The sequence below is a fragment of the Theropithecus gelada genome, chromosome 17 (assembly GCF_003255815.1).
Source record: "Theropithecus gelada isolate Dixy chromosome 17, Tgel_1.0, whole genome shotgun sequence".
Classification (NCBI taxonomy): domain Eukaryota; kingdom Metazoa; phylum Chordata; class Mammalia; order Primates; family Cercopithecidae; genus Theropithecus; species Theropithecus gelada.
This window is the reverse complement of record NC_037685.1, coordinates 68,227,648-68,239,805: the sequence shown is the minus strand read 5'-3', so window position 1 is coordinate 68,239,805 and position 12,158 is coordinate 68,227,648. Positions and strand designations below refer to the sequence as shown.

General features: G+C 43.3%; 1 protein-coding gene across 2 annotated transcripts in view; it reads left to right on the top strand.

Moving 5' to 3' along the window:
* Positions 1-12,158, top strand: part of SMAD9 (SMAD family member 9) — a 74,696-nt gene that overhangs the window by 44,091 nt on the left and 18,447 nt on the right. Inside the window, exons 3-5 of one of the 2 annotated variants that reach the window (XM_025364808.1) lie at positions 1,038-1,295; positions 6,633-6,743; positions 8,258-8,479. In XM_025364808.1, the coding sequence (XP_025220593.1) occupies positions 1,038-1,295; positions 6,633-6,743; positions 8,258-8,479 (591 nt within the window). The remainder of the gene's footprint in view (positions 1-1,037; positions 1,296-6,632; positions 6,744-8,257; positions 8,480-12,158) is intronic. The other variant, XM_025364809.1, reaches the window with a different exon arrangement.

Below are 12,158 nucleotides of genomic sequence, written 5' to 3'. Positions count from 1 at the left end.
TTTAAAAAATCAAATCCAAAAAAGCATAGTAAAATGAACAAACATCATTTATGTTTTCTTACTGCTGCTTACCTTTTTTTTTTTTTTTTTTGAGACAGAGTTTCACTCTTGTCACCCAGGCTGGAGTGCAATGATATGATCTTGGCTCACTGCAACTTCCACCTCCCAGATTCAAGCGATTCTCCTGCCTCAGCCTCCTGAATAACTGGGATTGCAGGTTCCCGCCACCACACCCAGCTAATTGTTGTATTTTTAATAGAGACGGGGTTTCACCGTGTTGGCCAGGCTGGTCTCAAACTCCTGACCTCAGGTGATCTGGCCGCCTCGGCCTCCCAAAGTGCTGGGATTACAGGCGTGTGCCACTGTGCCCTGCTGCTGCTTATCTTTTACTTAGTCACTTTTATTATTATTCACCGTTTGTATTTTACTTAATAACTTTTAATTACTCACCTTGAAATCTTTCCATTAAGGACTCATAGAATGTTTTTATTTCAGCAGCACTACTGAACCTGAAATTGTGTCTAGTCATCTAAATAATTCAACATGATCTCTGGAGGAAAAATATTCTGGGCATCACTTAGGGTTTCATTGCAAGCAACAGAAACGGATTCTGCCTTGGGGGGAAAAAGACTCATTTGGCAGAATTAAAGAAAGATGTAACCATCAGGTCGCCAGAAGGCCAGGTATTAGGGCAGCTCTGCTCATTTCCAAGATAGGAATAAATAGCAGGTCTCTTTAGAGTGCTGACACTAGAAAAATCCTTCTGCAAATATTTTTTGTGAACGATGACATTCTGCTTAAGATTCAGGTTACAAGGAGAAGACTGTTACCTTAGCTTACTCACATGCTCGCTTCTTAGGTGGAGATGGGGACTGAATCGACAGTTTTATGATGAGCACAATGACTAATGGGAGTAGTTCCCAAGGGGAAAAACAGCTCTATCATCAAAAAAATAGATAAGAACAGCAAGTATCCGCTCTGTTGTGTACTGATGAGCAATGTTCAATTCTAACTGCCCTGTTCCTTTCTGATCCTAGTGCTGCCTCCTGTGCTCGTGCCAAGACACAGTGAATATAACCCCCAGCTCAGCCTCCTGGCCAAGTTCCGCAGCGCCTCCCTGCACAGTGAGCCACTCATGCCACACAACGCCACCTATCCCGACTCTTTCCAGCAGCCTCCGTGCTCTGCACTCCCTCCCTCACCCAGCCACGCGTTCTCCCAGTCCCCGTGCACGGCCAGCTACCCTCACTCCCCAGGAAGTCCTTCTGAGCCAGAGAGTCCCTATCAACACTCAGGTCAGTAAGATCTATGGTCTCTGGGGAAATACGGGAAAATAAGCCCAACATGATGATTTGTGATGAACAGTCACAATGACAGTCATTGTAACTCTCATTCATATAGTGTAAACCGTTGACAAAGCAATCAGCCTTAAAATGATTAGGACTATACCCATTTTGAAGCAGTTACCCTGGAGATATAACATGTTTTTGCTCTAGTTTTAGTTCTAATGCTCTGGAAGCTCTCAGAAACTAAATGGATTTGAATAGTATCCCTGGGAATTTCCAAAGATTTTTTTTTTAAGGCAGTAGAAATAAGATTAAAAGACTCCTGTAATCCAAGCAGAAGACTTGGCCTGAGGACAAGCAACATGGAAGGTCAATGCTAGGCCTTCACCTTGGTTGCCTCTTTCAACAGTCAAAGGAAGCCTTTGCCTAAAACATATGCCTGCATCCTTTGAGTGAGGCGGAAAGTGAAGCCTCCGCTCCAGCCAGTGCATTCTCCCTTCCTGCCATGTGAAGCCATGTGAAGAGCTTAACTACAGAGCTCTTCAGTTTGCTGAATTGAGAAAGCATATGGAAGGGAAAGGGAGCCTCTAGCATGCTGTCTAATTGCATTTGCTACCGTACCTGTAAAGTGAATCTAAGTTGAGATAATGAATAAAAGATACATACGCACCTCATGAGTGTGAGATAAATACTACGCGGAGCTGGCAAGTTCCTAAAGGCATGCATAAATACATTTGGTGCCAGATGTTACAGTCTGCCTCATTCATTTATTCCTGCAATCATTTACTTAATGGATATTTATTAAACTCTTACTATATGCAAGTATTGCCTTAGGATTGCTGAAAGGGGAATAAAAGGTTAATAAAAATTGTGCCTGTCCTCACAGAGCTTATACAATGTGGGAAGATAAAGAGGGAATTGCTTCTTCCCCTCTGAGTTACTTAGTTCCTTTTGCCCCTCAGCAAGTTACATAAGCATCTACTATTACATTTATTGCACTGTATTACATAATTCCTGTGTGTCTATTTCCCCCATTAAACAGTGAGCCTTCTTTTTTCTATGTCCAGCACAGAGCCTGAAATGCAGTGGTTGCTCATCAGTTGATTATTGAATAAATAAATTACTACACAGGTGTTTGTTTATTTTTATTTATTTATTTATTTTTGAGATGGGGTCTTGCTCTGTCACCCAGGTTGGAGTGCAGTGGCATGATCCTGGCTCACTGCAGTCTCCACCTCGCAGGTTCAAGCAATTCTCCCATCTCAGTCTCCCCAGTAGCTGGGATTACACGAGCGGCACCACCATGCCCAACTAATTTTTGTATTTTTAGTAGAGATGGCCACCATGTTGGCCAGGCTAGTCTCGAACTCCTGACCTCAGGTGATTTGCCTGTCTCGGCCTCCCAAAGTGCTGGGATTACAGGCATGAGCCACTGCACCCGGCCCACACAGGCATTAGAACATGGACGTGGAGCTTCAGACCATAGGCACAGGTTTTATTGACTCAGTAAGTGATGACTGAGCCCCTGCGAAGTGCCTGGCACTGGGCCAGTGCTAGAGGTGCAGTGATGATCAAGACAATGTAGTTGTCCCCTCTTATATGAGGTTTCGGTTACCTGAGGTCAGTTGCAGCCTGAAAATACTGAATGGAAAATTCCAGAAATAAACAATTCATAAATTTTAAATTGTATGTGGGGATGAAACCTTGTGCCATCCTGTCCAGGTTCTGAATCATCCCTTTGCCCAGCGTATCCATGTTGAAGACGCTATCCACCTGTGAGTCAATTAGTAGCTGTCTCTGTGATCAGATCAGCTGTTGAGGCATTGCAGTGCTTGTGTTCAGGTCACTCTGATTTAATAGTGACCACAAAGTACAAGAGTAGTGATGCTGGCATATTGTTCTAATAGTTTTACTTTATTATTAGTTACTGTTCCTAATCTCTTACTGTGTTTAATAAATTAAACTTTATCACAGGTATGTATAGGAAAAAATCATAGTATATGTGGTACTCTGTACTAGCCACAACTTCAGGTATCCCCTGGGAGTCTCAGACTGTATCTCTGGTGGAGAAGGAGGACTACTGTGGTCTCTGGCCTTCAGGAGGCAGTAGCTGTTGAGAGCCATCACGTATAAGTAGCCTGTAGCAGTCCAGGCAAGTGATTATAAGGACTTGAACTAAAACAGGGATGTGGGGTTGGAAAGAGGGCAGTGAATTGGAGGAGGGGGTCCAGCAGGACTTACTGTAGGGTGAAGGCAGAGATGCTGGAGGGTAGCTTGAGAGTCATTCACTCAGTGTGGGAGCAGGTGGTTGAAGTTTTGCAAGTGGCTGAGTTCACTGAGAAAGAAGAAATACAACAGAAAGAGAAGTCATTTGAGGACAGAGCCTTGGCTAAGGAACAGGAGGATAATTGTATTGCAAAATATATATTTACCTAACACACCTCTATGCTACAAAGACTTCCTGTGCTGACTTTGAATTCCTGCCCTGATTACTCTGACAGGTTGATGTTCTTTTTCCTCTTCCCACCCACGCAGGACAGACCCCAGCAATGATGCAGAAGCTGGTTAGTTTCTCACCGAAGGCATAGCCCTTTTCACTTCAAAGAAAATAATTCTTGTCTGAATGATTAACACCAAAATGCCAACCTGAGTAACAGACCCACAGATAAACAAGCGTAAAAGGAACCTTGGCGATTTACTGGTTCAGCCTCTAGATTTTTTAAAAAGCTCTATTGAGGTATAATTCACATACCATACAACCACCCATTTCAAGTGTACAAGTGAATGGCTTTTCATATGTTAATTTTTTTCAAGTAGTGGTGAAATAGATAAACACAAAATTTATTTAACTTTTTTTTTTTTTTTTTTTTTTGAGATGGAGTTTTGCTCTTGTTGCCCAGGCTGGAGTGCAGTGGTGCAATCTCGGCTCACTGCAACCTCTGCCTCCCAGGTACAAGCGATTCTCCTGTCTCAGCCTTCCAAGTACCTCGGATTACAGGCATGCGCCACCACACCTGGCTAATTTTTTTGTATTTAGTGGAGATGGGATTTCACCATGTTAGGCTGGTCATGAACTCCTGACCTCAGGTGATCCACCCGCCTTGGCCTCCCAAAGTGCTGGGATTACAGGTGTGCTCCACTGCGCCCAGCCCATTTTAACCGTTTTTTAAGAGTAAAATCTGGCCGGGTGCAGTGTGGCTCATGCCTGTAATCCCAGCACTTTGGGAGGCTTAGGCAGGCGGTTCACTTGAGGTCAGCAGTTCGAGACCAGCCTCGCCAACCCATGTTGAAACCCTATCTCTACTAAAAATACAAAAGTTAGCTGGGCGTGGTGGTGCACCTCTGTAATTCCAGCTGCTCAGGAGACTGAGGCACGAGAATCACTTGAATCCTGGAGTTGGAGGCTGCAGTGAGCTGAGATTGTGCCACTGCACTCTAGCCTGGGTGAGGGCTATTTAAAAAAAAAAGTACAGTCTGATGGCATTAGGTGCATTAATAATATTGTGCAACCATCACCATATCTATTTTCAAAAATTTTTCATCACCCCAAACAGAAACTCCATACTGATTAAGCAATTGCTCCCCATTTCCCTACTTCCCCAGCCCCTGGTAAGCTCTAATTTACTTTCTGTCTCACTGAATTTGCTTATTGCAGGTACCTCATATACTAGATTCATACAATATTTGCCCCTTTGTGTCTGTCTTATTTCACTTAGCCAAGTGTTTTCACAGTTTGTGTTGTAGCATGTATCGGTAGTTCATCTTTGTGACTGAATGATGTCTCATTGTATGGCTATACCACATTTTAAAAAATCAGTTCATTAGCTGTTGGATATTCGGATTGTTCCCACCTTTTGGCTCTGGTAAATAACACACTGCTTTCAGTTCCTTCAGGTATATACCTAGGAGTGGAAGTGCTACATTAAATGGTTATTCTATTTTCAGTCCCCCTTTTTTTAATTTTCATTTTTTAGAGACAGGGCCTTGTTGTTACCTAGGCTGGAGTGTGGTGGCACAGTCATAGCTCACTGTAACTTCAAACTCCTGGGTTCAAGTGATCCTCCTATGTCAGCCTCTGAGTAGCTAGGATTACAGGTGCACACCACCATGCCCACCTAATTTTTAATTTTTTTTGTAGGATGGGGTCTCATCATGTTGCCCAGGCTCGTCTCAAAGCGCTGGACTCAGGTGATCCTCCCACTTCAGTCTCCCAAAATGCTAAGATTACAGGTGTGAGCCACTGTGCTCAGCCTGTTCTGCCCCTTGAGTAAATAGACGTATTTAGTCAAAGACCTACAAAAAGACCATCTTGCCTTATAACTTTTTTACCAGAGTCATAGGAGTCATAGCCCATTTTCTCAGAAGGAAATACCTTATCCATGGTTTCCTAGTATGGTCCATGAACCCTGCATTAGACTTGCCATCGGGGCATGTTAAAATGTACATGGCTACATTCAACCACTGACCTATTGAATCAGAATTGCTAAGGATGGGGCTGAGAATCTGCATTTTTAGCAAGCTCTACTGGCAATTTTTTTGTACACTTAAGTGTGAGAACTACTTGTGTGGACAGTTAGATACAACAAAGGCAGATTGATCCAACCTTTTATGCTGTTGTATTCCACCACGGGGGTAACAAGACCATTCTGAACTAACACTAGACATGCCTGCTGAAGGAATCGGTTGTTTTGTGCTGGGGCCCTCCATAGAGAGTTTTCCCTGTGCCTCATGAATTTTTACTGTGTCATGAATTGTTTTCCATGGAATGCATCCCATTTGCCTAACCATGATCACTGTCCAGTCACAGAACTGACATTTGGGTAGAAGGGCCCTTCTCAGTGTGCCTTGGGTACAAGGTTACAATTATATTTCAGCTATTCTGTGTTTTGGGGGCATATCCTGAAGTATCTCTGGGATAGAGCGTCCCCGTGGCCATTGTACAATTCATGACAACATAGAAGCTGAAAATTAAGCTCACTTCAAAGAAGGTTTAGCTTTCTCTGTGTTTTGCAAGCTGGATCACAAGACTGTTCTGCTATGAGAAAAGCTAGGAGAACAGGTCCTGCATTTGAAAGTCTTGCCCTGACGTCATTAGAACTCAGTGATAACTCAAAAGTCAGAGGGAAAAGGAATTGACCCTTTAGTGAGGCTCTCGGAACAACCAGTTTCTTCTGTAGAGCACTCACAATGCCACTTCAGAAGAGCCTTGTTACATTCATATGGTCTCTCCGTAGGAGTAGCACTGTCCACCAAGCTCAGGAGTTTAATGGCAAAAGATGTCGGATCCAACTGTCTTTGTGTGGTTTATCGATTTGACAATTCCTTTGTTCTACTGCTTTCTTTTAGTTGACACACCACCCCTGCCTTATCATGCCACAGAAGCCTCTGAGACCCAGAGTGGCCAACCTGTAGATGCCACAGCTGATAGACATTTAGTGCTATCGATACCAAATGGAGGTAAATTGCAGATGAACAGTGAAATGTAGCTATTTTCCAAAAGTATTTCCTATTACCCCCAAACAAAGCAATTCAGAAAACAGAACCAGAAATGTACTGACCTGCTGTTTTGCATGTGTTCTAAGAGGCAGATGGGATGGCTTTGCATTTTAACTTTGACATTCCTCGGTACCATAGAATTAATGTTTTTATCATCCTCATTACTAGAATAAGTTAATTTTTATTTTAACTTAGCATTTAGAAGTTTGTAGTTCTTGATGTTAAGTATGGAGTTAGGAACTCAAGAAGTTAGGGATTTTATTCTATTTGTGTTTTTACCATATGTTTATAGTGGTGTCTTTCATTCGGCCGGAGAGGTATTCTTAGAAATATACATAAATGAGGTTTTTACAAAATTTTATTTGCATCTTATAATAGTCTAGATAAGTGTTGCTTGACTTTAATGTTTGTATAAACCACGTTGTGATCTTGCATAAATGCAGATTTTGATTCCGTAGCTCTTAGGGTGGGGTCCAAGAATCTGCATTGTTAAGCTTCCATGTAATGCAGAGGCTACTGTTCCATGAGCCAGATCTTGAGTAGAGAGGTTCTAAAGAAGTGTACCATTTGAAATACTCCAAGTGAATATTTTATAAACTAAGGTCCTTTTGTGAGAGAAATAACAACCCCCGAATTTATCTATTTCATAAATTTATATTTAGTGCATATAGGAACACACTCTAGATGCAAGAATGACAAGGATGTTCAAGGAAGACAAAGATAATATAATCAATAGAAAGGCAGAGAAAGGGTGTGGGTGGCAAAGAAAAGGAACTCTGAGCTTTGGTTACAGAAAAGTGACTTCACTTTATGTTGGGTGTGAAAACATTCATGGGTTTCCTGATGAAACATCCAGCTCTCTTTAAATGTGTTTTTTTTTTTTTTTCCGTGCATAAGTAGATACCCACAAAGCAGAATGTGAGCCCCTCTAGGTGGAAGCTTTTTTTTCCTTAAATAATTTAATGTCCTATTCAGCATTATTGATTTGCTCTTTATCATAGTCAAACTATTATTTTCCATCTCTAGTTTGTTAGACAATGATAGTTTTTGCCACAAGGTTTCAAGTGGGCACAGTAACAGCAGCATGCCATCCTTCACATGTTTCTGAAAGAAGAGGTGACCTGCTAGCTTCCTTTGAGCTGTGCTTGCTTTAGGGCCGACAGTTTTTTTATGTTCATCTGTTCATGTCATGTTTTCCCTGGTCCCTTCATGACCAATACACATGTTTATAAATGCTCTAGCCATGGAAGATGAACAAGGACCGTGGACTCTACATCTCAGGTGTGCTAGTGAAATGAGCCAGCCCCAAGCAGCTCCCATGAGAGCTACAAGTTCTAAAAGATTACAGAATGGCATGCGTGGTCTTGCAGCCGACTTTCTGGTGAAAAGCATTAACTAAGTTTCCTGGTGGAATCATGAACTACACAGCCCAGGTATGACAGTCGCCATGTGCTCTCTGGTGTGTTTTCTTCCAGACTTTCGGCCAGTTTGTTACGAGGAACCCCAGCACTGGTGCTCGGTCGCCTACTACGAACTGAACAACCGAGTTGGGGAGACGTTCCAGGCTTCCTCCCGAAGTGTGCTCATAGATGGGTTCACCGACCCTTCAAATAACAGGAACAGATTCTGTCTTGGACTTCTTTCTAATGTAAACAGAAACTCAACAATAGAAAATACCAGGAGACATATAGGAAAGGGTAAGAGCAAAGATGCCATTCCTTTAGTTGTCTAGCCAAAATGTAGATGGTCATGTGTGTAGAAGTGCACGTGACCACCCTCACATATTGGTCATGTGCCCCTGTGGAAGGACCCCAGGGCTGGTGAGCTCTGAGATAGCTCTGACATTTCCACTGGGGAAAGCACATGGGTCGCCAGGATCTTAGTCTCTGCCTCTAACGTCATCATGCCACCTTCTAGGGGTGGCGTGGACTGGGGATCGTGAAGACAAGCAAGATGATAGATATGAAGAAAGCCAGATGAAATTATTGAATAGAAGTATTATGCATTATTTTTCATTTGCCTAAAACGTGCAAACTAGGATCATTTCTGAAGAACAGGAATTCTGACTAGATGATTATTTGTATCAGGTAAAGTTCTCTTTGGAGACTTAGCAGCTGGGTAGTTAGAAAGAATGACTGATGTATGTCTGGAAGCCCTTGGCATGTGATTGGGGCTCTCCTGTGTGCAGGCATACAGCAGCTGATGGGGTACAAGTCATACTGGTCTCTGTTCTGACCTGTGATGCTTTTGAAGCCCATCTCACTGGTCTGAGTGATGGTAGCAAATCCCAGCTGAGTGTGTGGTCTGGCTGAGGATCTTTACATTATTTTCTATTATATTGGAATAGGTGGTATCTTCAAGTGATACCATGGAGTCACAGATGTAAAGAACCTTCTTCAGTCATTTGACCTTCTCTCTCTCCATCCAGCACTTCCACCACCTTGGGAAGGGAGCCTGAGCCTTTTCTTTGAAATTTCCAGGGAGATTCATTGTTCCATTTGGTGGTGCATTCTGATATTCTTCCTAACATGCCTTCAAAATGTCTCCTGCTGGAGTAAACCTAAAAGCCATTGTTTAGAAACAGGCTGAAATCATTCATTGATGTTGACTCTTAATGGAGACAGTTACTTTATGTTTATTTATATTCTGTCTCCATAGTGGCTTTGAGGCAACTTACGAGAAACCACTGCAGTGAAATGATATATGAAAAATAGAAAATCAGAAACACAGGGTTGAGGGGCGGGGAGAAGAATCCAGATGTTCCAGATATGTCATCCATAAGGGTTAACATTGTTAACCAAACTAAGCAGGGTCGGGCCTGGTTAGTACTTGAATGGGAGAATGCCTGACCTCCTGGGAATGCGGCCCAATAGGTCTCAGCCTTATTTTACCGAACCCCTACTCAAGATGGAGTTGCTCTGGTTCAGACGTCTCTGACACAGAGAGCTGGAGAAGGTGGTGGTGATTTTGCTCTAGATTTCCTGACAGGGAGAGAAGAAATGAAAACCTCACTCTGGAATGTAATTTTTATCCCAAAGTGGGAAAATAGCCATTCCTCAAAGGAAATAATCTTTGAATTAATTCCTAAACAAGTTTCTTGAGTATGGCTTTACTTTCAAATGATTTTTAGAAGAATCTTCAGTGAACTCTCAAGGCAAAACATTAACACATGACGTTGTGAAGCCGTTTGCTGAGGAGCTTTGCAGATTGGTCTGTGTGTTCAGTTTCCGCTGGTGCCGGTGGATCCAAAGACAGGATTCAAATATTAAAGGAGTGCTGAATGTGTTCTAGGAACCTGTCTGCAAGTCGCTTCTTCAAGGTGCTCCTGCTGAGGACATGGAGAATCTGTGGTAGTCTGTTTCGTTGCTGTAAAGGAATATCTGAGACTGGGTAATTTATAAAGAAAAGAGGACGGGCATGGTGGCTCATGCCTGTAATCCCAGCCCTTTGGGAGGCGGAGGTGGGCAGATCATGGGAGTTCGAGACCAGCCTGACCAACATGGAGAAATCCCGTCTCTACTAAAAATACAAAATTAGCCAGGTGTGGTGGCGCATGCCTCTAATCCCAGCTACTAAGAGGCTGAGTCAGCAGAATTGCTTGAACCTGCGAGACGGAGGTTGCAGTGAGCTGAGATCGTGCCATTGCACTCCAGCCTGGGCAACAAGAGCAAAACTCCGTCTCAAAAAAATAAAAAAAGAAAAGAGGTTTGTTTGGCCCATGGGTCTGCAGGCTGTACTGCAGCACATGTGCTGGCATGTGCTTCTGGGAGGGCTTTAGGAAGCTTCTAATCGTTGTGTAGGGCAGAGGAGAGCCTGTGTGTCACCTGGGAAGAGACAGAAAGAGAGAGAAGGGAGGGAGGTGCTAGGCTCTTTTTAACAAATCGATCTGGCAGGAACTAATAGAGTGAGAATTCACTCATTACCTCAAGGAGGGCACCAAGCAGATCATGAGAGATCTTTCTGGGTGCCCCAGACACCTCCCATCAAGCCCCACCTCCAATATTGAGAATCAGATTTCGATGCCGGATTTGGAGGAGTCAGCTATCCCAATTATATCAGTAGCTCCTGTGGTGTTGACTGAGAGCTCATCTTTAGGGTTAAGAAGCCACATGAGCAAGAGCTGGGACTGATGGCCTGTTCCACAAACCGGAGCATCTAATAGTGCTCCCCTCGATGCAAGGGTTCTCACTGTCACGTGGTCCGAAGGCAAAGTTACACTTTTCTCAGAGCTGCTTAGGAATTACTCCAATGTGGAAAAACAAAAAAAAATGTTTTTTAGACGTGCCACAAGCCTTGCCATAAAGCATGGCGGAAAAAAGTGTTGGCTTGGGAGATTTTAAAGCAAGGGCAGTCGGTCGTCTGTGACATCACAGGATTCTCTCTCAGATGCTGCCATGGGCTATCTGGGTTCTGAGCAGCGTGGCTTCCGGGAGCACCAGCCTGAATAAGTGAGCTGCAAAATGCATTCCTAGGCTAGCAAATGAGTTAACTTGCCCTGTGGAGTTAATTAGCAGACGTTAAATTTTAGTGATACGCATTCATCTCACAAATACTTACTGAGCACCGACTCTCAGCCAGACTGGACACTAGGGATGCAACAGTGGAAAAAAGACAATGCCCAGACTTCCTGGATTACTTGCTGCTGGGGAAAGACAGACACGAAATACAACATATAGTATGTCCAGTAGAAAAACACAAAGCAGGGGAAGAAGAGAATGGAGACTTTAAACCAGTGTAACCAGGGAAGGCCTTCCTGAAAAAGTGACGTTTGAGCAGATGTTACCGGAAAAGTGTCCCGATCCAGACCCCAAGAGAAGATTCTTGGAACTCACACAAGAAAGAATTTGGGGTGAGTCCATAGAGTAAACTGAAAGCAAGTTTATTAGAGAAGTAAAGAAGCAAAAGAATGGCTACTCCACAGGCAGAGCAGCGGCATGGGCTGCTCGACTGATAATACAGTTATTTCTTGATTATATGCTAAACAAAGGGTGGATTTTTTCATGAGTTTTCTGGGAAAGGGATGATTTCCTGGAGCTGAGGGTTCATTTCCTTTTTAGACCATATAGGGTAACCTACGGGCATGGCCATGGCATCTAAACTGTCATGGTGCTGGTGAAAGTGTCTTTTAGCATGCTGATGAATTATAATTACCATATAATGAGCAGTGAGGATGACCAGAGGTCACTTTCTTTTTTATTTTTTTCTTTTTTATTTTTTTTTTAGATGGAGTCTTGCTGTGTTGCCCAGGCTGGAGTGCAATGGCACTATCTTGGCTCACTACAGCCTCTACCTCCCAGATTCAAGCGATGCTCCTGCCTCAGCCTCCCAAGTAGCTGGGATTGGAGGCGCGCACCACCACACCCAGCTAATTTTTTA